The 24,110-nt window shown below is 32.3% G+C and overlaps 1 protein-coding gene across 1 annotated transcript; it reads right to left on the bottom strand.

Annotated features, from left to right (window-relative positions):
- On the bottom strand, positions 1 to 22,936 carry LOC148285765 (uncharacterized). Its single transcript, XM_088226675.1, has 5 exons — positions 22,634 to 22,936; positions 4,686 to 4,913; positions 2,763 to 3,018; positions 1,775 to 2,096; positions 1 to 1,687 (listed from the first exon to the last, which is right to left on the bottom strand). Exons 2-5 carry the CDS (start codon positions 4,909 to 4,911, stop codon positions 476 to 478), a joined length of 2,016 nt encoding a protein of 671 aa, XP_088082801.1. The 5' UTR covers positions 4,912 to 4,913; positions 22,634 to 22,936; the 3' UTR covers positions 1 to 475.
- Between the last annotated feature and the right edge of the window lie 1,174 nt (positions 22,937 to 24,110).

Here is a 24,110-nt window from a genome sequence, read left to right as displayed (position 1 = left end):
TTGCAACAAATTTGAAATCTAAATAACTCACTAGGGAGGAAATCCAGTCTGTCTTCAAAAATTTGGACATACTCAAAACATTGTTAAAATAGTGTCTTTGAATATTAAACAGTGAACAATGAAAGGACGAAACGAGCCTTTTAAATGTTCGACTCGTAACTACTGAACAAAACATTTTTTAAATACACGTAAAACAATAGTTTATCGATCGAATCATCGCAGTATGTCCTCCAGCTCCAATACACGCGAATCTATTGCAAACGGTTCACGGTAACCGTTGATCCACTGGTACCCGTGCTCCTCTAATAGTGAAATCAAAATTATCTTTAAGTTCTGAAGAAAATAATACTTAAACGTAACTCTGTGACTTTAATAATTACATAAAGCCTATCAAAATAAATGCCAGCCCCATTAAACATTAGATAATTTCATCTGTCCCAAAGTTCAAACCCTATTTTTATAAGAACATAATTTATCACATACACTTCTTCACGCAGTGGCAAAACTTCTTTAAGTACGCCGTGGAAACACACCCCCCTGTCCCTTGATAGGCTGATAAGCGACTAATTATACCTTCCGTTACGAATGTTTGGCTTTCGCTGTTAAATTTCACTGTCGCTTCGAAGGCCATATCAGGTGTAGTTGAAAATGCTATTAAATAGTCCGAAATATTGTAATTTTTATGTATGTAGTCGTATTCGTGTAAACGTATAATTTTGTGCAATTTCAATTTGGAACATTTTCTACAGGTTTTGTTGACGTTGCTCAAAACATCTTCGATTTCTTTATCTAATACAAAATGGACCGCGCGATTGGCTATTTCGTGATTCGCTGGCAACGCCTTTAGAGGATTACAGGTGCACCAGTGTGGAAGAATGGAACAATCGCTGCAAGATCGATCTCGAGGAACTTCTTGAAATAGGCTTTGGCACATGGGACACGCTTCACTCGATAGAAGAACTTCTTGCCTTCCTGATATAAACAAAATGTCCTGAAAAGTCATATACACATCGTACGGCGTGGTTAAACGCTTCGTATTTATTTGTAGGTTCTTATATTCTTCTTCATGCAATTCTTTGAAATCTTTCGGAATCGAAACGTACATAGCGGGCAGTCGTTCTTCGTAGTAGCCTGACATTAATGTTCTCATTTTCCCGTATCTTATTCCGTGATCACTTATAAACCACACAATTGTCGTGTCTAAAATACCGGTCATCTTTAAAGATTCGAAGAACTCCGCAACCTTTTCGTCCATTGATGCGGGGGAACCGATGTCATTATGGCTAAATGTGTTCGTCCAAAAGAATCCGAAAAAAGGATCATTTTTATATCTTTCCACAAAATTTATAGCGTATTCGAAAAGTAGTTCTCCCGATGTCAGTTGACCGGAACAATAAACCGATCCTTTAGATTTATGAACGTTCTTTTCTACAGTTTGATAAACCGGGCGTAAGTAGTGATCTGTGGGTTTGTGCTCGAAGCCTTTGTGATACGGCTTCTCGAATGTATCTATCCCTACATCATCTTCCGCATAGGCCGTGACGTAACCGACTCGTTGGTATTGTTTCCACATAAAGTCGCAGTTATCGGGTGAGTTCGCTCCAGCTCCGTCGCACAAAGTCCTGGCTCTCGATTGATTTCTTCCCGTCAGTATAGCCATAAGATTAGGATATGTATTGTCATCAATCTGCAAACAATAAATAGTCAGCGATAAAATAAAAATGTTCCGAATAAAATAATAATTAGATCAGAGATGTGAGAAAATACCGTTTACCTTATTGTAACCTTGGAAGTCGAGCCAATTGTGTTCTTTTAAAAACTTATATGTCTTTGGCATAGCTCTAATTAAGTTTATTCTCGAAAGTGTGTCAATACCGACAATTAGCACATTCCATGCCTTGGTCGAGCTGTAATTTGTTTTGAAAAAGTCGAGTCGTTTCTTCAAGGCATCCGATGGCTGAACATTTAGGAAAACATTATCGTGTGTTTTTTCACGACTTCTACCTTTTTTAGAGGTGACTGTACATTTAGTCATAATAAATTCTTCTGAATCTTGGAGAGCTACAGAGTCGTTGATTTTTTTGCATGTGGATTTTCTAAAAAATAAACACATAAAATTATGTTAAGAACTTATATTTTAGGTATCTAGGTACTTATTTAGGTATATACAGTCAACCCTTTTATAACGCGGTTCCCATAACAAGTTTTTCGTACAAGACAACAATCCAACAATACAAACGACTTGAAAAGAAAATCAAAATGAAAATTTGGAAAGTAAATAGAATTTTCATCCCATTAGAAAAAAAGGGTTAGGCCAATAATGTATGACAGTGATCTGAATGAAAAGCGTCTAATATGTATTAAATAAAGTTTTTTTTATAAGAAACAATTTTTTTAGTTTATAATTTTATTAAATGAACTATGTATCATATTTAATAAACCTACACTTAAATATGTTAAATAAAAAATATTCATAGCCATTCTTATTATGTTTGTACAATTTTATTTACTTAACGTATCTTTCAAAACTTGCACTTTGAGAAAGAAATTTACATTTATGTATGCAATGCAAAACAAATCGGTCCGATTTATGAACAATTTGATTATTTCTGAAATTAGCTTGGTGCGGTTTCTATTTAACGCGGTACGAATAATCTGATTTGTGGCAATTCCTAGTTTCTTACGTTGCGAGTTTCGTACGAATTACTCGCGTTATAGGAGGGTTGACTGTACGAAAATTATAAAATATTTTGTAAACTTACATCACTTGAGAACTGTCAACCTTACGGACGATATCCACATAACAGCAAGACACGCGTTCCGATTTAGATTTGCTTTTTTTAAGAAGAGTTTCATTTAGAAAAATGACATTTTGACCATCCCGAGACTTTTCCATATACGTATAAGCTGGTCCAGTGACGCAGGAGATATATTTTTGTGGATTAAACATCGCCATGGCTTCGCGACTCTTAGGATCGATGTCAGGAATTCTGCATGTTTGACTCCACACTAAGAAATCTGGAGAAGAAAATTTCAAATAAAAATATGGAAAATACATAAATCAAATAACGAGTTACTCAATACCGCTTAGAAGAAATATGTTCAAGAAAGTCACGATTATTACAACAGGCTCTGCTATTATTTTACAAGGAAATGCATTCGGTAATTGTATACATTAATTGCGACAAGATTTGCAAGATACAAACAACTACCAGTAAATCACAACATGAGTCTAAAACATAGATTTGCACAAAAAAAAAAAAAAAACATTCGAATTCTTGAAAATATTTTTTGCTATCATTTCGTAAAAAAAAAAATTATAAATATTAAATCGTTTCTTTATTGGTGTAATGGAGTCTTTCATATTTTCCGCCGGCAATTGAGTGGCTTTGGGAAACTCAAAAATATTTTATTGTCCTGAGGATTGTGAGAGATTATCTTAAAATTGAGGGTAGAATAAAACAGTTGTCCAAATGTTTGCAGACAGGCTGGATTTCCTCCCTAGGGAGTTATTTAGATCTAAATTTGTTGCAACAGAGAGGGAAAACATTTTTGAGAAGGGAATACTGAAGTGTAGGCATTTACAGGGCTTATAACCAGTCATTTGCTGATTCAAGTGGTCACTTTACACACTGTGTAACACTCACCATTCTGTATAAACAGTAAATGTAGTGAAAGTATAACATAGTTAGAAATAATGAAGTAAAAAAATATATTTATTTATTTTTAACCCGATACTTTTGTATGACTCTCAAATAGGATATCCTTTTAAAAAACAACGTCTGGCTTTTCTCGTGACACACTCGAGTTGTCCAATGTTTTGCACCATTTAAATATCATCTTGTTCACCATTCTTCTTAGTGTCGTCTCGGAACAATTGGAACCGCTGACTTCTTGTAAAACGGGCAATAACCTTCCGATCGTTGGTAATATTTATTTTTTTCAGATGAAAATCATAAATACTCTTTCATTTAACGCATTTGTCGAAAAAAACCTTTTGAAAATATTTGCATCCATTGATGTATTTTTTATTTATATTACAAAAAATGTTTTGTTAACACATAATAATTACCTCCATCGACGCTTCATGTTTATTCTGAATGTATTTACAAACATTTAACACGACTTCCTTGGTTTGTCCGCACAAAGCTGATTTCAATTTCAATTTCAATTTATTTATTTTATAAACGTTTATGTACATTACATAATATTTCAATGCATACATAAAACGAAAAAATTAATACTAAAATTTAAATATACAAAAATGGTATAATAAAAATACCCAGCGATTATAGAGAAAGAATGCTATTCTCTCTGAACTTTTTTCACTAATATGAAAGATGTCAATATCCGAAGAGATACGGTTGAGTAAAGACATTGCTCTTCCTACTGGCATTGCCATCGGCAGGTTGGTTCTGCAAGCAGGAAGATAAAACAGCTAAAGGTGTCTATGTCTAAGGTAGTCATTAGGAACATAATACACCTATGTTGATCGTAATCCTTGTCCCAACTTCGTGGTTTTAGACATGGTTATTTTGGTTTCTTGAAACAAACAGACAACTGACAAGTACATTTTGAATTGTTAACCATTTTGAACCGATATTAGCCAATCAGAAGACGGGATTGTTACAACACATGTAAATACATACGTTAGTTTTGGAAAGGTTAAGTGACGGGCCCTCTACCTGGCGGTACAGGCGGGGGCGGAGGCGGGGGTTGCAGCCAGGGCGGGGGCAGCATGCGGGTGGGGGGCCGGCCGAGCAGGTACAGGGCGGGTAACAGTAGTAGGGCGGCAGCCGCGCCGGCCGCCCGCGCCCTTCGGCCGGCCCAGTCGGCTCTCCTTCGCCGCTGGCCGCTCGACTCGTCTTCCCCTGGGCCTGGATCGCCCAGCAACCGGACCGCTTCTTTCATATCTGGAAAATGAGAGCAACAATTAATTCTTCTATGAATTTTAATTCATTGTTTATTAAACATGTTTTTTAAAACGAAACGAATATTTAAATTGAAATTTTTTTTTTGAAACTTGTTATTTGCACTTAGCTTTAATTATTTACCTGCTTGTTATGCATTCGTATGATTTTTTTGTCGATTATAGTATTTATTTATTAATTGAAAACTTGAAGTACAAAGAAAAAGTACTTTAACGGACTTATTACTAAAAGCAATATCTTCCAACCAACTGAAAAACAGACTGGTCAAAAATTCGTATTAAAAAACTAAAACATATATGAAAACATACATACATGAAAAAAAACTAATTAATAAAAAAATAACAGCTATTTTAAAATGGGTAGATAAGGCTAGAACATATTAACTTTAAAAAGTTCATTATGTTATACATATTAAAGGATGAGCAATGTGAAATCAGATAATAAGTTTGGAAGGAGAGGGAAAGAGGAACGAAGGAAAGGAAAGGGATAAAAAAATATATTTAAAAAAACAATAAAATGGTTGGAGTACAGGATTCTGAGGATATACAGTAATACTTCAGGCAGAAAGTACACTCCTGAGGAGCTCATGTGGTAAGGTAATTAAATTTAGATACCTTGTTTGCCAATATAACGCTCTGACTTCTCTCATTTAAGAAATAGGAAAACCATTTTTAAGACTAGTAAATTAACAGAAATAAAAGCGCCGCTGAAATCTAACAGAGTTATAATCGTGATTTTCTCATCGTTCAAGCTATTGAATTTATGAAGATGGAGAATCCTACTACTTTGAAATATAAAACAATGTCGAACTCTCTGTACTCCTCTCCTCTTGCTCTTTTTCTATGTGTATTTATATTTATAACTAAAATTTAGAAAACCCTACCATAAAAGAAATAACCACTGAATAGATAATACACATATATCTGTGGAAATAACTCATATTGGAAATTGCGAGGTCGTTAGTGGATATATTTATGTGGGCTCAATGATAGTTAACAGAGGAGGGAGCATTGCTCTTCTGTTGAGACGCAATGCCATGGCTCGCTCTGCGATGGAGAAATTGAAAAAAGTTTGGTAACCACGTAGTACCACCAAGTCTACACAAATAAAAATGGTATTTTTTTCTATACTCTTGTGCGTCGCTGAAACGTGGACCCCGAGAGAAAGAGAACGAAGAAGGATAGATGTGGTGCTGGTGTAGAATGCTGCGGATACCATGGACACCCCCGCTCTATGACTAATGTCTAATCCGAGAACTGGGTATTGAACGGCGTCTTCCTTCCACTGTACAAATCCGTGTTCTCGGTACTTCGGCCACGTTACGAGACAAAGAGACAAGGTGGAAAAGTTAGTGGTACAAGGACGAGTAGAAGAAAATCGATCTCGCGGAAGAAGTCCTACCAGATGGACAGACTCGGTGACAGAGGTGACTGGCGTTCTCTTCAGGAGGTCTCCAGAAGCGCTGAAGATAGAAGCGGACGGAGGCGGATCGTATCGACGCGACGTGCTTCCCCCTGCCTATGTGACCACGACTGCTTTAACGACCAAGAAGAATGAAAGATAATTTTTATATACGAGTTCTCTTTAGAATGCCATATAAAGTGTCTTGTAATGAGTTAACCAGTAATAAAAAAAATGCTTACTTGCATTTTATTTTAAAACCTTTCTAGGTACTCCAAATAAATTGTAAAATTTACGTGAAAGCATTCCATGCAAAAAAATTATATGGATATAGTCGGAAAATGAGGATTAATTGAACGTAGTCATGCAGAAAGCAGCCAGTCCACAATTTTGGAAAAATGAGATATTGATGTTATCGGGTGCAGTAAGGTCGATTCTATGTTCCGCTGAAAACAGCCAGACCCCTTTTATACATAGAACTGTATTAATCAACTTCGGAAAAAGGTGTCGATCACAAAAACGGCATTTCTCAATTTGCAGAAAACTCCCACAAAACTAGAAAAATCTTATGGAGTACCATTAAAAATCTTTTAAACTGGTCAAATACACAATAAGATTCTTGTTTGTAATATATAAAAAAAACTTATGTATTCATTGTTTATCGTTTTTTAAAGTCAAAAACATTCCAACTATTGTGTAGATTTTATATTTCACTATTTTCACAAAATGGCTATTATCTCAGTATCATTTTTCTATGGCTGCCTGCTTTCTGTATAACTACGTTCAATCACAAGGGTATTTCCTTTTTAAAAACGCATATTGCCAAAATGCGCAATTGCCTAACAATTCGAGAATTCATTATTATTTCATTTGTTTGATTTATTTGTTTATTCTTATTCCAAAAATAGACAGCACGAGTCGATCCAAATTTTTTTTTTAAAAGAAACAAAATATTAAGAAGTACATAAATATTGTCAACGCGTAAAAATTGTAAAATTAATTACACTGTCGTTTTCGACTTTGAGTATCTTATAACACGGATAAGATGATAATGCTCGTAATGATACATAATACTTATGGTAATGTTTTTTTCCTGTTTGTTTGGCAGATACGAGTATAAATACTTAATACAGTCGTGGGAAAATGGTCGTGCTTGTTTCACTACTCCAATAATAGATGTTTAAAAGTCACGAGATTTCTTGCGTATTAGAGCTTAGAATATTATAATTATATCGTATACGAGTAATACAATAAAGTACTTACTTGTTTACATCATCAGTACATAAACAATCGATCAAATTGTGCAATATTCTAATAGTGTATTTGTTGCACAAAAATCCATAATTAAAGAAATGCCCAGAGTCCTGATACAGACATCTACCGAGAAGAAATATTCCACAGATCAGACCTATGACTAAACTAATACCACTTTCGGACAAAGGGATTTTGAGCATTGTTCAATTAAAATCTATGACTTACTTCCACTATCTATTAAAACAATTAGTAACGAGAAAATGTTTAAAAGGCTATAAAAAATGGATAGTGGAGCTAGGTAGAAGTAAAATGGATTGTCTCATTTGCCCAAACCAATATTGAATTGACTGCTCCACAAGTGTATAGCTTATGTTAGGTTTTTGTTATTTTCATTGTGCGTTTTGTAATTTAAATAATATAGATGTTCATAAATACGTAGTGTTTAAAACTGTCTAATTTCGTTAATTAAGTTAGTCTTCTTTGTTTATTCTCAAATGTAAAAACATTTCGAAAAAGTATATTGTTAAGTGTCCTCGGCACGGGTAATCCCAGTGAGGTCACATTATTTTTATTATTAATTATAGTTTGTAAGAGAAAAATATGAATAAATAAAAAAATAAAAAATACAAATGTTATGGATCCAATCGACATAATGAATGATTTATGAATAGTGGGATGTTGAAAAATATTTTTTAAGTGTATGTGTAACATAAATATGTTATTGCTTCATTTCATAATACCACGAAGGTGTGAATGGCTTTTGCAGTAGCGCAATTAATCAACACGTTAAATTTTTACAGGGAAAATTCAGATTTGATATTTGGTAACATCAATGCTTAGAGTATATAAATCTACTCTAAGCATCAATGTAATGCGAGTTTGAATTTTTTTTCAACTTGGCACATGCCCAAATTAACGGTCTGTGGTAATTAAAAAAAGTTTTGATAGAAAATATTATAAGGAATAACCACACGCAGCAAAAAATAATAAACTTATTTTGTAAATAAAATGTGATATATCCATTTTATAATAAAGTAGTATCGCAGTAAACATTGTGAATGTAATAAATAAATAACAGTGATTGAGATCGCCATCTTTGATTACCAGGCGCAAAAAATTCAGACAGAAAATATAATAGTTTGTAATGCGTTAAAAAGCTTGTTAGATTAACCTAAGTAGGTAGGTATATGAGGTGTTTAATGAAAAATTTTTCAAAAGAAACCTAAAATCCTGAAGGTACTAGTTTCAACATCACTCATGATAAAATTGACACAAGCTAATGGCGGTGATGTAACGATTATTACCGTCTACACACAGGTAGTGTGATGACGCTTGTCCCTTTTGAAATGAGAAATATTACCAATAATAATAATGAGGAGGGATGACTGATGATGGATAATAGATCTCCATTAACCTACTAACTCTTGTAAGGTCAATTCAGAATAGATACAAAATAAAAACATACGACCGAGTATGGGCAACTTGAGGTACGGTTACATTGCGCTGGCGTAGGGTTGAGGAATTTTTTGAGTGGTTTTTGTAATAGTCTGCGAAAAATAATATTTTTACCATAATCATCAATTCGATGGCCTCCGTTGTGTAATGGCTAAGACGCTTGCCTCGGGCATGGGTGTTCTCGCTTCGATTTCAGTGAGTTCATAATAATCAAATGCAATTTTCTTCAAGTATGGGTGTTTCAAGACCGTAATTGAGCCTTGTAGAAGCATGAAAAAACTTAAATTATTATTTAAATTAAGCGGAGGGAATATTAGCTAAAAATTAGTAGCAAAATTAAATAAATGAAAATTATTTTGGTGAAAGCCGGATGAATCTCATCCACAAAAAGAAGGTTTCAGCTCTTTTACTTCACAAAAGTCAACATATGGAAGAGTTAGGTAAAATGATGAATGTTACACAGTGTGTAAAGTGGCCACTTAAACCAGCCAACGACATAAGCCCTGTAAATGCCTAGACTTCTCCATTACCTTCTCAAAAATGTTTTCCATCTCTGTTGCAAAAAAAAAAAAATATATATATATATTTACAAAGGGAGTTAAAAATATCATTATTTTTAAAGCACTTCAGAGCGTAATGAAATCGCTAAATACGTTTTTAATGATCATAAATATTCTTTTGACTACATATTATATTGTACGAAGAATATATTTTTTGTATACCTGTTGAATAGCGAGGCGTTTGGTAGAATGAATACTGTCCCACCAATGAATCAATCAATAAATACAATCTAGTAAAAATTATACTGTTTACCCAAAACGGCTGCAAAGTAGTTATTAAAAGTAGAAGTAATGAAATTATTAGCTTTAGCATCTTACAACTGTGTACATTATTTAATAGCAACAGAGGAAAATACAAAGAAAAAGCCGGAAATTCAATAAAGATTTTTCGGATCGTTGATTACAAGCAAGGTTGATTGAAAACAGTAAATATGTATTTTTTAAATGTAGATATTTATTAAAACATGTGAAATGATTTGAATACGATGTTTGTACTCGTACAACTGTTATGTAAACAATAAATAAGTTAATATTGATTGTTTAATATTTGTCATTTACATATGTTACATTAATAACAGAAGTTTAAATTATTTTATATATTTGTGCTTTTATGCATATACATATGTTTCGTATGCACAGTGATTTAAATGACATGTTAATGGCTTCCATTGACATGCAACACTTAGTTATAATTATTATTTAATCAGTTACGTGTATTTTTTTATGTATAGTCATGGGAGATAATTTGTTCGGTTACCATTGATTTTTTGTATTATTTTTATCTACGCAAGAGTTAATAAGCTAAAGAATATCGTGTTTAGTTTCGTACCTTTTTTTACTTTAATTATATATCTTACGTGTCGTGGCTTGTGGCTACGGTTTGCACCTCCTTGGCACGATTTGATGACTGTTTCTTAGTATTCGTAAGACATGTGATTTGCAAATTCTTTTAGCACAAATTTCATTGACATTAAAAATAGTTACTTTTGGCTATGTTTGAAATCATACACAATATTTTTTACATCAGTTTTTTTTATACATCGTGAAGATGGTTTATTTACGAGTTAATCGGAAGACACAAATAAATGTGGGGAAATACCTTAATAATATGTAATGCAAACTAATTAAGATAAAAAATGATCATTTTCATAATACGATATTCTATCATATAAATAAAAATGCTTACTCCTCGCTTGCGATAGTTTCTTGTACGAAAGTTCCTGCTTTGATTCCCGGCGAGAACGCAGTAAAAGTGATTAGCCGGTTGCACTGCTAAAATAATCAAAACAATTTTTAAAACGCGCACACCTCGCCTAGTTGAATTTTCTAACATTTTTAAATCGAGTTTGTTAAGAATTTCTGCTTTTGTATAATTTTCAAGGATAGCCACATTTTAGCATAATGCTCGTAATAATATGCAAAAATGCATTTTATTTATTCAAGAAAAAAGACGTGTTGCAAAATTGATTTATTGAAATGGAACGTCGCGTCGGGTGGATGATACTCAATTATTTGTATATAATTACTTACTTCCATTTGTCAGTGGTAGGCTATTTTTTTACAGAGTAACTACTAGTTACAAAAAGTAGGTACTTGGAAAATTTCACGAACAATTATTGGGTAATGTTTACAGTCGAGTTTTCTTTGTGGACTACAGCGTCTGATAAGACTGAACGCGGGGTACGGAACAGAGTGTTGGCTCAGGTGTGGAATGGATATACCGAGAAGTAAAATTTTCATAATTATCATATAAAAGCTGTCATTATACTATGCGAGACAATGCCTTCCTAAAATATGCTATGAATATTCATCCAAAACAGATTGATACAAGTCAGGTAGACGGCGGAATTTGAACGGCAGAATGGAGGCGGCGATTGGGTTCAGTTAGGTGGTCAGAAATATTCCAATTGTAACTATTTAGCTGTATAGGGTGCTATGATGAGTAACTCTCAAAATACTCTGTTAAAAATTCCTCTGGATGCATGACTCGCTCACGTAAGTTTCCGGGTTCGATTCCCTGAGAAAACACAAATATTAAATCTGATTTTTCTCAAGCCTGTGTTATATTCACCGCTGTAATTGGACCTCCTAGCCTATTGAAGCATAAAACATATATTTTGAAAAACACGAGAAATATACGAGCATTGAGTCTTATGTACACTCAGGTTAAACTTACGATAGGCTCTCAAAGAAGAATGAAATAATTGAAATGACGAATATCAGAGGTCAGAGGAATGCATAAAAAAATAATAAATACGAATGAAGCTAAGCTTGTTTGCAAATGGTTGTATGATAATTTATTATCCATACTTACTCCTTTCGGATAGTATTTGAAATACTAATCAGCATACTCAAGATTTCTTAAATGCAAAGAAGCGACACCTGTTTATTATTTTATTTTTTATACGGAAATTAGTGACGCTGAGATTTTTTTGCAAGCGCAAAATAAATAATTAAAATAATACTTCTTTCCTTATGTTTTTGGGTTTTTTTTCAATACCAATAAGATATTATAATTATTTTATCCCGAACTCTTCATATATATTTTATCGATTTACGAGTAATTTGCTTCAAGTTCATGTATTATACACGGTTTTCCAGGGATAGACCTCGAAACTTCAGAGGAACATTCCTCATGGTGAGCGTTAAAAAAAATCCCAAGAATTATTTTCCAAAAATATATATATGATCTCAAAATGGAGTACGTTTATATTTAAATTTAAATAATGTAAAGTACCCACTCAAGCAATAAACAACTTCTCCTTATTCTTTCCACTGCTGGATCTTCCAAACGTCTCCATTCCCGTTTTTATCATCCATGTTTTACCAGCTATCGAGGTACATTACATTGACATCATCATACTTGGTCTCCACTTTATTATTATTGGTGTCCACCTGCTATCATTTTGCCTCGCTAAGTGTCCTGCCAACTGTCATTTTAATTTTGCTGCGCGATCCATGATATCCGCGACTCCAGTTCGGCGCTTTATTTCTTTATTTCTTATTCTGTCTCTTAGACATACACTGAGCATCTGTCTTTTCATGGATTGTTGTGTGCATTTTAGTTTCTGGCTACTTTTCTGAGTCACAGACATGGTGTCTAGTCCGTATGTCGCCACCGGCAATATACACGATTCATAGACTCGTCTTTTTAAGCATTCTGGAATTGTTTATTTTCAAAAATATAATTTAGCTTGCCGAAAGCAGCTCCGCCCCACTTGGCCCTATTCTTCTTGGAGATATTTTTATACTGACCCCCATTAGGTCCAGTAGGAAATATCACGCTAAATCGGCATAATATTATTTTCTGAACAACATAAGCTACATAATATTATTATGATAGGGTTTATGAGAGTTATTCATATGGCGGAATGGTTATCTCTTCAGTTATATCAGTACAAATAGGAAACATTAAATATAACAAAGCAGATAATGAGATTCTGCTGTAAACGTAACTATGTATAATTAACAGACCATGTTGGAATTTAATTCAACTCTTTTCCAACTAAAAATTATTTATTTTATTTGGTAAACCAACAGTTTAAAAAAAAATGTATATTTACATTTTTTCGCTCTTTATAGTTAAGTTAGTAGTAATTATTATTATAAAATTATGTAGTGTGACCATATGTTTTCATGTAAAAGATCTTCACCAACTAGACATATAAATTGGCTCAGTGAGTCCTGGTTATTAATAAAAAATTGTTTTATAGAAATACATATTTGTAGTTTATTTATGGTACACAGAAACAATAGCAGGTTACTACAAATTGTACAAAATAAGTAAGTAAATATAATAAATAAAGGTTTATGATATGATTACATAAAAAAAAGAAATATGCTTGTAGTAGATTGTGCGGGGTTAGGGTGGGGACGCATGTAGCGAGGATAAAGATACATATATGTATTTAGAAGGCATTTTATATCATCAATAAAGATGTCCATACTGGCAGCCTTACATCTTACAATTCACAGATGACATCGTACTGATATCGGAAGATCTGAATGAAGCGCGTGTCGTATTAAAAGAGCCAACAGAAGAAACAAAAAATGGGACTCCACAAGCGAGACCAAATTAATGTCGAATCTGATCCTCGATAGTGCTGTAGATATTGACAACCATCTAATAGAAGAAGTCAATGAATATAGATAACTCGGCCACAACATTATACTCTCCAGAGATAACCAGACCACTAAGCTTTAGAGAAGAATCGGTCTTGGGCGGGCAGCATATGGCAATCTGAATAAGATCTTCGACGGCAACATTCCCCAAAGTCTGAAACGCGGAATGTATGACCAATGTGTACTTCCAGTATTGCCACATGGAGCAACACTCACCAAATTGACTATAAGGAAGCTCCAAGTAGCTCAGAGAAAACATGAAAGAACTATGCTACATATACAACTCTCTGACCGGATAAGAAACACCGAGATGCGGAAAAGGTCGGTAGTAACGGACGCAGTCAAAATATTAGATAAGCTTAAATGGTCATTTGCGGAACATGTCAGATTAAAAGACCAAAGATGGACTAAAAGGGTAGTTGAGTGGAGACCTCGTGAAAACAAAAAAGTAAAGGGAGACCCCACACGATGGTCAAATGATATAAATATTATTTCTGTTGATTGGATGCAGAAAGCGCAAGACAAAGACGTGTGGAGGAGTATGAGGGAGGCTTATGTTCAGCAGTGGACAGGGATGCTTGTGTGATGATGATGATGATTAAAGTAATTGTCAAGCTGCATATTGCATTTTAAGTGCTGATTTCAGTGCTAACAGTTTTACTTATTGGTATATTAAATAGGCGGTACTGTCAACCTGTCCTGGCTGGAAAATGAACGCATTAATTACATTTAATTAACAATATTTTGAGTCTGACCAAATGATTGTAGACTAGACTTAATTTTACCTCCTAGGCTTGGATTTAAAAGGACCAATGTCAGATTCCATATTTTACTTGTCACCATTTTTAAAGGGTCGATGTCAATTATAAAACTAGAATATTTAATTATTTCATACACACGTGCATCCGTGGAAATGTTTTTAATTAATATTTGTTATCAAAGACATCAAGCAGTTCATTATAACGTCACAAAAAGGCAAAACAATATTAGTCTCTTTATAATATTACGATTAACGACATTGGCTCTTATAGATCAGGCCACAGATATTACAATACTGTGTTGAATATTTTAGATAACGGATAATGGAAGTTTAGACATTTACAGGGCCTGTGACCATTCATCGGCTGGTTTCAGTGATTTAATCATTTTTATTTATTTAAAGGAATAATCCACTAAGCTTTCTTTTTAGAGGCTTGTCAGTAGGTGAGAGGGATAAGATATGGAAGGAAGTTGTAAAAAATATATTATATCACCCAGAGGAATTGAGAAAAATCATTCTTGGATTTTTTTATTGCAACTGGCGGGAATCGCACCCGCGACGCCAGTTTTAGAGCTGGCCTTCTAACCAACTGTGCCACGGCGCCTGTCTGATGACGTTTTTGAAATGGTTAATGAATGTACATAAGTAGCACGGATGTTTGAGTTTAAAAAATAATATTTTCACAACAGGTTCATACAGTTCTGCTGTCGAGCAAAGTGTGGTAAATCAATTTTTTTAGAAGGATAAAGGACCATGCAATAATGTTTATTTCACACCTACTGTCACCTAAAACAATAATTTTAAAAAGTTGGATAACTTCAATAAAACTTTTTTAGAAATTAAGAATCAATGTTAAAAAAATAAGTAAAGTTTACTATAAAGAAATTATCATTTGTATATGTAATAAGTGAAAACGTAATATAATATTATTATCACGATTATTGTAAAATCTTAGTAAAATTCCTTGGTTAAGTTTTCCTTTGCATTATTTTTACACCATCACAATTATCACAATTTCTAACTAATCGAAACTAATTGAAATGATATTTATGTTGTCTGCCCTCAAATAAAATAGTTACTTGATCTCTTATCTCCTGAGAATCTTGTAAAAAATGGTATAAAAGTTGAAAATGTTTTAAACAATTTACAGGTTTTGAAGACTACTTGGGCGAAAGTGCTTGTCGGTCAAAGTAAACCATAACCAAGAAAATTTATGAAATCCTGATTTATTGTATCATGAAGTTTATTGTATCATGATTTGTTGTATCGTGAAAATTATTGTATTATTAAAAAAATTTAAAAAACCTATGATAAAATTACATACTCGTATATCTAAAATATAAAAACGCTAAAAGCTTAGCTGTAGGCACAATCAAAAGTTTTACAAGCATGTTCAGTTCGAAGTTTTTCCTTTATACTAAAGTTAATAATATGAAGAACATTTTAAAGCCAATAAAAAATAAACGATTATCAGTCCGCTACTTTGGGAATTACACTGACTACATTTTATACGGAGTTAATATGTAGGTGCTAAATGTATTTGACAATTATTTGTCTTACTTCAATGTCTATGCTATTTTGTTTTTTGTTTTTGTTTTTTTTTTACCACAACAGACCAGGAGGCCCAATTACAGTGGCGAATTACAGCACAGGACACCCAGGCTTGAGAAAATCACATTTAATTTTTGTGTTCTCACCGGGAATCGAACCCGCAACCTTCCGTTTGTGAGTCAAGCGTCTTGACCACAAACGGAAGGTTGTTTTATATTCTAATTAAAGTGTTGTACTGTATTCCGGGTCAACATGTAAAAATGCGACTGAATACTTACGTAGGAACATAAGTTCCTTTCTCTTGCTTAATATCTCCTAATTTCCTCTCTGATTATTCCCCTTTCCTTTTGTTTAAAGGATTGGTTAGCATCCTTATTAAATAAATTATACATGTACAAATATTATCTGGTCTATTTTTGTATCTATATTATTATCGATTTTTTTTAATTACGTATTTTTTTCTCGCATTCGTTTTTAAACAAAAATAATTAAGTATATAAATAACTCATATTTTATATGTTGATTGGAAAAAATTGCCATTTCGCGATAAGCCCGTTTATGTACAAATATTAACTGAATAAGTCCGTAAATAAATAAAATAAATAAATGAATGTACAAATATGTTTGCACAAAAATTTAAATAAAGAAATATCTATACACGGATTAAAACATTATGAACATATAACAAAATTGTCAGTTACAGTTGCGTTACAGTGAGTTACCTAAAAACATCATTATTTGTCGAAAAGGCAAACTAACTAGATTTCCATTTTCATTATTTAGCACCAATTAGAAGATATTGTGGGTGGGTACATTTGGAATCGGTCACTGGTCACGCTGTCGCGAATGCGCATGTTTTGAGTATATTAGTCAATGGATACCTACTTTGATAGATATTACAACAGAGACGGAGAACATCACTGAAAAGGAAATATGGAAGTCTAAGCATTTACAAATATTATGATCTGTCATTGGTCGGTTAAAGTAATAACTTTATGACCCATGCGATATTCATTTCTCTGCCTGTTTGAATATCCATTTTTTTTAATTCTTTCATCTGTTTATTTTTGTGTTAATAAAGTACATTTATGTTCTTCTGGAACGAGAAATTTTTCTTTTCTTTCGGCCAAGGCTACCAGATTACAGAGAGCTCCTTCAAACGGCTTTTTTCATTCGGCAACGAGCAATTTTGCTTGTATAAAGGTACGGCCTAGGAGACTCAGGGCCCCGATTACAGTGGGAAAATAACAGATTTATCTTTGACTGTCTAGAAAGAAAAACAGAAAATTGTATAAGAAAATGCTTATATTTGCATAAACATTTAAAGTATCTTCGTCGGAACCTATAAGTTATCATGTTTAGAAGAAAAAAATGTATTCATATTATGATTTTCATACAGAAAACTTAATTTTACTTTGTAGATAAAATTGAAGATAAATGATAACTTCCCATTGTAATCGGGGCCCAGATGTGGTGTGCGGTATGTGGAGAGAAAGTTGTTGATTTTTGCGAAGTAAGAGAGATGAGAAATCAGACTAATTTACTTGAGCATTTCCGGGAGAAACGTAAAACAAACACCCTTGCTCAAAAGGAAAAAAACCTTATCTTATGACTTATGATAATGCCAACTGTATATATATTTGGCTACTCAAAATGACAAGTATTTTTTTAATTTAAAAAAAAAAAAATCTAAATTTATTTTTGTTTTTTACAATAAACATAAGTGATAAAACAGAGTATTAAAAAAATAAAGCATAATTACATAGCCATGAAATACATATTAATAGTTAACAAAAATCCCACAAAGGCATGGGCTGTTCGTGAGCAAGAAAATGTTAATTAATTTTTGCTCCTATAATAAATAGTAGACAGTTATACTATTGTTGTGTAACATAAGAAAGGAAAAATAAAATATTCTGTAAAAGATAATATGATATTTATTTTCTAGTAATTAAAAAAGGAAAAAAAATATTTGAAAAAAAAACAAAAATATTCCTTATTATATATATAAAGGGCAACAAAATATATCATAGAAAAAAATAATTCATATCTTTAGTTTGAATCGAGGATAGTGCATGTTTTTTAAAAGAAGGAAAATTTTGAATGTTTGGAATCAATGAAATATTATCAGTAAAAAATAATTAAAAATTTTTGGGCCTATAAAATATATATGTCTCTGTGCGAGCCTCGTTTTACAATGTGGTATTTCTAACACACGATTCCTTCTTTGACTTGATCTATTTGAATTACTTGTAAATAAATTTTGGTTCATTTAAACATTGAAAACAATATGGTTGAATCTCAACTGTCAAATTCAAAGTTTGCGATTTTAGCGTGATATTAAATTGATCAAAGCTACACAAATATCTTTATTATAAAATAGCTGCTTTGTCCAATAATACTATTTTGAAAATAAAAACGTAGAAGTGATCCATTACAGGTGATGATTTTTACAACAAAATACAGAGGACAGGGGATCGAACCTCAAAATCCAGTTACTCGGTCATTATTCATTATAAATAAAAATAAATATGGGGGATATAAATACCAAATTATTCCATATGAAAATACGCACAATAATTTGCGTCACTCGACTTATATGGCTATGTACTACAAATGTAGCATTTTAATTACTATAAATAAATAATCCATTTTAGGTATTAAATGCAATCAGAATTTCTTATGCTGATTGTTATGCTAGGTCAGTGCAAGTTAGTAGTTTTCATTTATCCATAATATTATGAGCACGTTCTCATAATAAAGCTAGTCTTGATCGAGTTACTGTTTTTATGTAAACTCAATCATCATTATGTTTACAAATAGTGAAATGCGAATATTTGTATAAATATCTCGGCAATTCCCCGCATATAACTGCCGTGACAATAAAGAAGTTTGGCGATACTAATGGGTGGTGTATCGTCGTAATCCAAAGAACAAAGACAACTTAAACAAATACAAACTAATACCACTTTCGGACAAGGGGATTTTGAGTATTATTCAATTAAAATCTATAACCTACTTCCACTATGTATTAAAACAATTAGTAACGAGAAAATTTTCAAAAATCCTAAAAAAAATGGATAATGGAGCTAGGTAGAAGTAAAATGGATTGTCCCATTCGCCCAAACCAATATTAAATCAACTGCCCCACAAGTATATAGCTTATGTTAGGTTTTTGTTCTTTCATTGTGCATTTTGTAATATAAATAATAAAGATGAAGATAAATTAATTATAAACATAAATACTTAGTGTTTAAAACTGTCTGAACATTTTAAAAATTATTTCCGTTTATTAAGCTAGTCTTCTTTGTTTATTCTCAAATGTAAAAATATTTAAAAAAAGTATATTATTAAGTATCCTCGGCTCGGGTAACCCCAGTGAGGTCACATTATTTTTATTATTATTTCTACTAAATGTTATTAAATATTTGTATATAACCACTTACCGACTTTTCTATGTCTACCGGTTTCGAGACGTACCCGTTTCTTTGTCAGGACACCAATTAAAACAATGTGCAAACCAATGGCTTTCCTAACGGTTTTATGTCTCTGAGGTCTGATTGATAGCTCAACTATAGAAAAATTATTCGATTAAAGTTGGTGCCTAAGTTCGCAAAAAAAAAATACCTTCGTGGAAGATAAGATTTTTGTTTAAAAAGGCGCCAACAAATCGCGAGGGTTGAGCGGGCGTTCGCCATTTTCGCTCAGGAATAATCTTGAAAATTCGCCGACCACACCAAAACGCGTCTTACTGGTCTGTCTGTCAAAAACCAACTTCGCATCCAAAATGACCAAGAACTGACAGATTAATTACAAAAACTGTACCAATCTTGGGAAAAAAAACTCTTGGAATTACATATTTAAATGCGAAATTAAAATATTTCGTTTATTTTTTTGTCGGCCTTGTGGTGTGATGGTCAGCGCGTTAGCCTGGCATGCAAGAGGTCTCGGGTTTGATATTAAATATTGATTTAAAATGGTGTTTTCAATCTAGAATATTTCATAGTCCCTGGACTGGTACCTGAAGCGTAAGACTGATCATCTTACCTTCATGTAACAAAAATGATCAAGATACGCTGCGATTGGTGTACCAATGCAGAGCCCTATGCACCATTAGGTGCGGAAAGGGAATGATGATGATTTTTTTTATTAAACCTCGTGTTCCGTTTTCAAAGGCGTTCTTCATTTCTGTTGAAAATTTTAGTCAGTATTGATAAAATTCATAAATAGATAAATCCTGATGATGACTGGCAACATTTCAACGTCCGAGAAAGGAAATTATTGGTAAAACATTTTTAGAAATATATTACTGAAATGCAGTATATTATGGAATTTATCTGTTGATCACTTACATTACTTCATGACAAGTCTGAGGCCGTCTAAATGCCTGATATTTAATATTTGATTATCAACAAAAATTACTAATCGTGAAATAGAGTTTTTTTGTTCCGTTCTTAAATTCTATATGTTTACAAAAATTTGGACTTACCTACATAAAAGATGTATTGTAATATGTAGTGATATAAATAAATGTATTATAAACAAGATGCACTAATTTCATTTATAGTAAACTTGTTTGTATCAACATCGAAAGGGTGTGATTTGCCTATGGTTATCTTTTTTATGCGTTATTAATAAACAGTAATACAACGAATTAATCTAATTTTTTATATCGATTATATTAGAAAGTTGATTTGCTCTTAATCCCAGTCTAGAACTATGAATGTGTAGTTTTTTGATATGTTAAAGATACTTAAATAATTTTATGTTTGATATTGAAGCAAATAAAAAGAAATCGTTGACCAATAAAGTAATAATTTGAGTTCTGCAGCCGAAATTTGAGTTAAAAGTTTTTACTTTAATTTTTTTTGACAATATTGAATGTCTAGTTTTATGGCCCAAATTAGATAAAAACAGAAAGCCTTGAAATATTAAAAATTAATTTGAAAAAATATTTTTTTGAGAAATTTTGATAAAAGATTGTAATGTTATTCAAAGTTTAAATTAGGTCTAAAGATAATATGAACTAACTTAATAAAGCATAAATAAATAATCGACCTAAAAAAAGACTATAATTTTGATTACTGACACATGTGTTCTTTAGGACTCAAAAATTATTCCCTCTAATATCCAAGTTTTATGTACTTCATATTCTTTGTTTATGGCCTACAGAATATTAAATTCGGCTTCAAAAAATGATGGGATTTGCTTATCCCTAAATGAGGTTGCCAAAAACTCCTTAAATTTTTTATATAAACTATTGGTTTATATCACGTATTTTAATAAAATACATATCTCGACGAAAATGTATTACAAAACGTAAAAAGTGTATTCACTATCAGTTTTATGTACTCGGTTACACTTTCGTTATGTTATTAATGTTTGTTGATGTTTAATTATTTTTTTTACTAGCACAGTGAAATATCATTGAAAAACGGAGATTTTATCAAACAAAGCGGCAAGGACGCTACTTAAGTTGGTAATAATACAAAAATTGGAACAAATGATAAAACAGTACGGCTTCCTGTGACGTGGTATGTTTGTTAAACCCACGTACATTTTAAGTATGGAGCTTTTTAGTATAGTAGTGAGGTACAAAAATATGAGAATATAATATATTATATGCATAGTTGACAATTAAATCTGAACAAGATTAAGACTCTGGATTTTTAAGTACCCAGATAATCTGCAAAAATCTGAAAATGTCTTAGTAAATTGAACACAATTATATAATAAAATAAACTTAGGTAGTAAAAAATGCACCAGGTTTCTCTGCTAATAAAAATCTCATCAAACATTTTTTTCCTTAATGTGAGCATCTAAAGTGTGGTACGTAGCGGACAAGCTGTTATATATTGGCAAATTAAATTAGTTGAAACTACACTTTTGTGAATCTAATCTTAAATTAATATTGCTCTTACAATAAATACCAGTCATCAGTTATATACATTAAAAGTGATCCAAAGATTATGTATATTTTTTTAAATAAAAAATTAGATTTGTTCATTGTTATACAATATGCAGTTGCCAACGCAAATTTGCGCAGATTTATAAAAATTCATTGAAAATCGAATTAAAATAATATTTTTAGAAAAAAAGCATCATTTGAACACGATTACAATATTAAATTACAATTAACAAATGGTGTATTCGTTTATACATTAAATAATATAAAAAAACAAACTGACTTGAGTCTACTGAACAGTTCATTTTATTTGATTTTTTTACAAATATAAAAACATACAAGTATGAATTTGGAGTTCAACCAAATAAACGGCAAATCAATAAATTAGATATGATTTATTGTAATAAATGGTACGTCAATTTTATCGTTAATTGACAATAATAATTATACAACAATTTGTAACGAGAATATTTATATTATAAAGTAGTCAGTATTAAGAATAAAATAAATATGACATGACGTGTAAACACATAAACTTGATAACAAATTGATGGTATTAAAACATCAAGATATTTCATTAAATTAAAAGCACTCTTCAACATTTCATTGAAATGCCGGGGTGAAATGAACAGCGCACAAAGACAAAACCTCGTGTTATGGTAAGGATTTATAAAAGGGAGCAAAAATGACGAACCTTATGTTAGGTTTTATAAGAGGGGGGCGCCGCGCCGCCCGCTGGTCGAAGGCTCACGACGACCCTTCCGCCGCGCGAGACCACCGAGAAACATCCCCACTGACGTAAACATAAACAAACATCTTGTCGAGAATTCACAACACAAGACCGAGCTCGCCGGGAGCTATGATCGCATTGCGAGTATAATGTGATATAACAGCGCGCGCGCACTACGCCGTGGAAGGTTTGCGAATGAACGATTAGCGTATTCGTGATGTTTTTGGTTCCCTTCGCCGGGCTGAGTGTGAAGTGAGAGAGATGTCTAGGCGGGAAATATGGGGGTTAAATGAGCACCTCTTCCTTCTCCCTCTTTCCCCCTTTTTCCCGCCGCCACCGCCTCTTCAGTGTTGCTGGTATCGAATTTTCCGATACATTTAGCGAGTTTTCCTATATATTTTGCTTGCTTACCAAAACAAGCATTTTGTTCGTGTTTCATAAAAAGAATATACTTAAATATGAAACTACTGGATATAAAGGATGAATGTCAGAATATAAAGTTTAGAGATATAACGTTTTTAAGTTTTCAAAACTCTTGGATATTAAATTAAACTCATAAATATAAAGGAGCATGCTTAGTGTAAATAGTCTAAACTATTTCATATCATCCCAAATGGTTTTCATTAATATTAAATTATCGCTTTATTTCCAGTATTTAACTGACCCTTTATCCCCTATATGCATTATTTTCTTGTTCTTTATCTTGTTCAATTATTATGGAAAGTAGAGCCTTTATGTCAAATTTTATTAAACGGAAATGTATGTCAAGTGAACTGCCGTCAGCTGCCATTATTAGTTTAAAACAAATAAAAAATGACATCCGTCCATTATATCCTGTACCCTTCATAGAAAAAAAACAATACGTATTTTACATACAGTTTTAGTATATTTATTTTTAATAATAATTGTTATTTAACAATACTTTGAGTACATCTAAATGTTTGTAGACAAGGCTGGATTCCACTTCCTTGGTAGTTTTATTCCGTAAAAGTGTACAAATGGAAGAGTTGAAGAAATGTGGATATTCAAGCATAGTACTGATTTCAGTGAACCAATTTTATTTATTTTTTATAAATATCAAGTTCTACAAAAGAAACGTCAAGTCAATAAATAAATAAATACAATTGCCTTTACAAAAAAATATCATAAGGCTTAGAGATACAACTGCCTCACTCACAAATAATTAGTTAATTTATCATTAATTGAAATTTGAATACCAAAAATAATGCAGAATTCCCAAGTGAGGACAAATGATCAACACAGGGCTCTTGGTCTCATTAAGTTAGGGATACGTTATAATTTTTTTTGTAATATGTATCTTTATATTAATAAATAAATAAATAAAATAAAAATCAAAGACCACCCGAGAACTTTGAGAAGAAAACTAGGCACTTTGTTAGTACTGGGATATTCATAATGTCCTTTCCTGTCAATAAACACG

The sequence above is a fragment of the Micrasema longulum genome, unplaced genomic scaffold (genome assembly GCF_059751315.1).
Source record: "Micrasema longulum isolate JH-2025_06_02 unplaced genomic scaffold, ASM5975131v1 h1tg000007l, whole genome shotgun sequence".
NCBI classification, from domain to species: Eukaryota; Metazoa; Arthropoda; class Insecta; order Trichoptera; family Brachycentridae; genus Micrasema; species Micrasema longulum.
This window is presented reverse-complemented; position numbering and strand designations above follow the sequence as displayed.

What these genes read in the sequence shown, in the direction of transcription:
- LOC148285765 (XM_088226675.1), bottom strand. Translation starts at nt 4,911, where the DNA reads ATGAAAGAAGCGGTCCGGTTGCTGGGCGATCCAGGCCCAGGGGAAGAC. An exon ending in GCCCCCGCCTGTACCGCCAG is followed by an intron (nt 3,019 to 4,685) that starts GTAGAGGGCCCG and finishes TTTCTTCTCCAG; the next exon opens with ATTTCTTAGTGTGGAGTCAA. An exon ending in GTTGACAGTTCTCAAGTGAT is followed by an intron (nt 2,097 to 2,762) that starts GTAAGTTTACAA and finishes TTTATTTTTTAG; the next exon opens with AAAATCCACATGCAAAAAAA.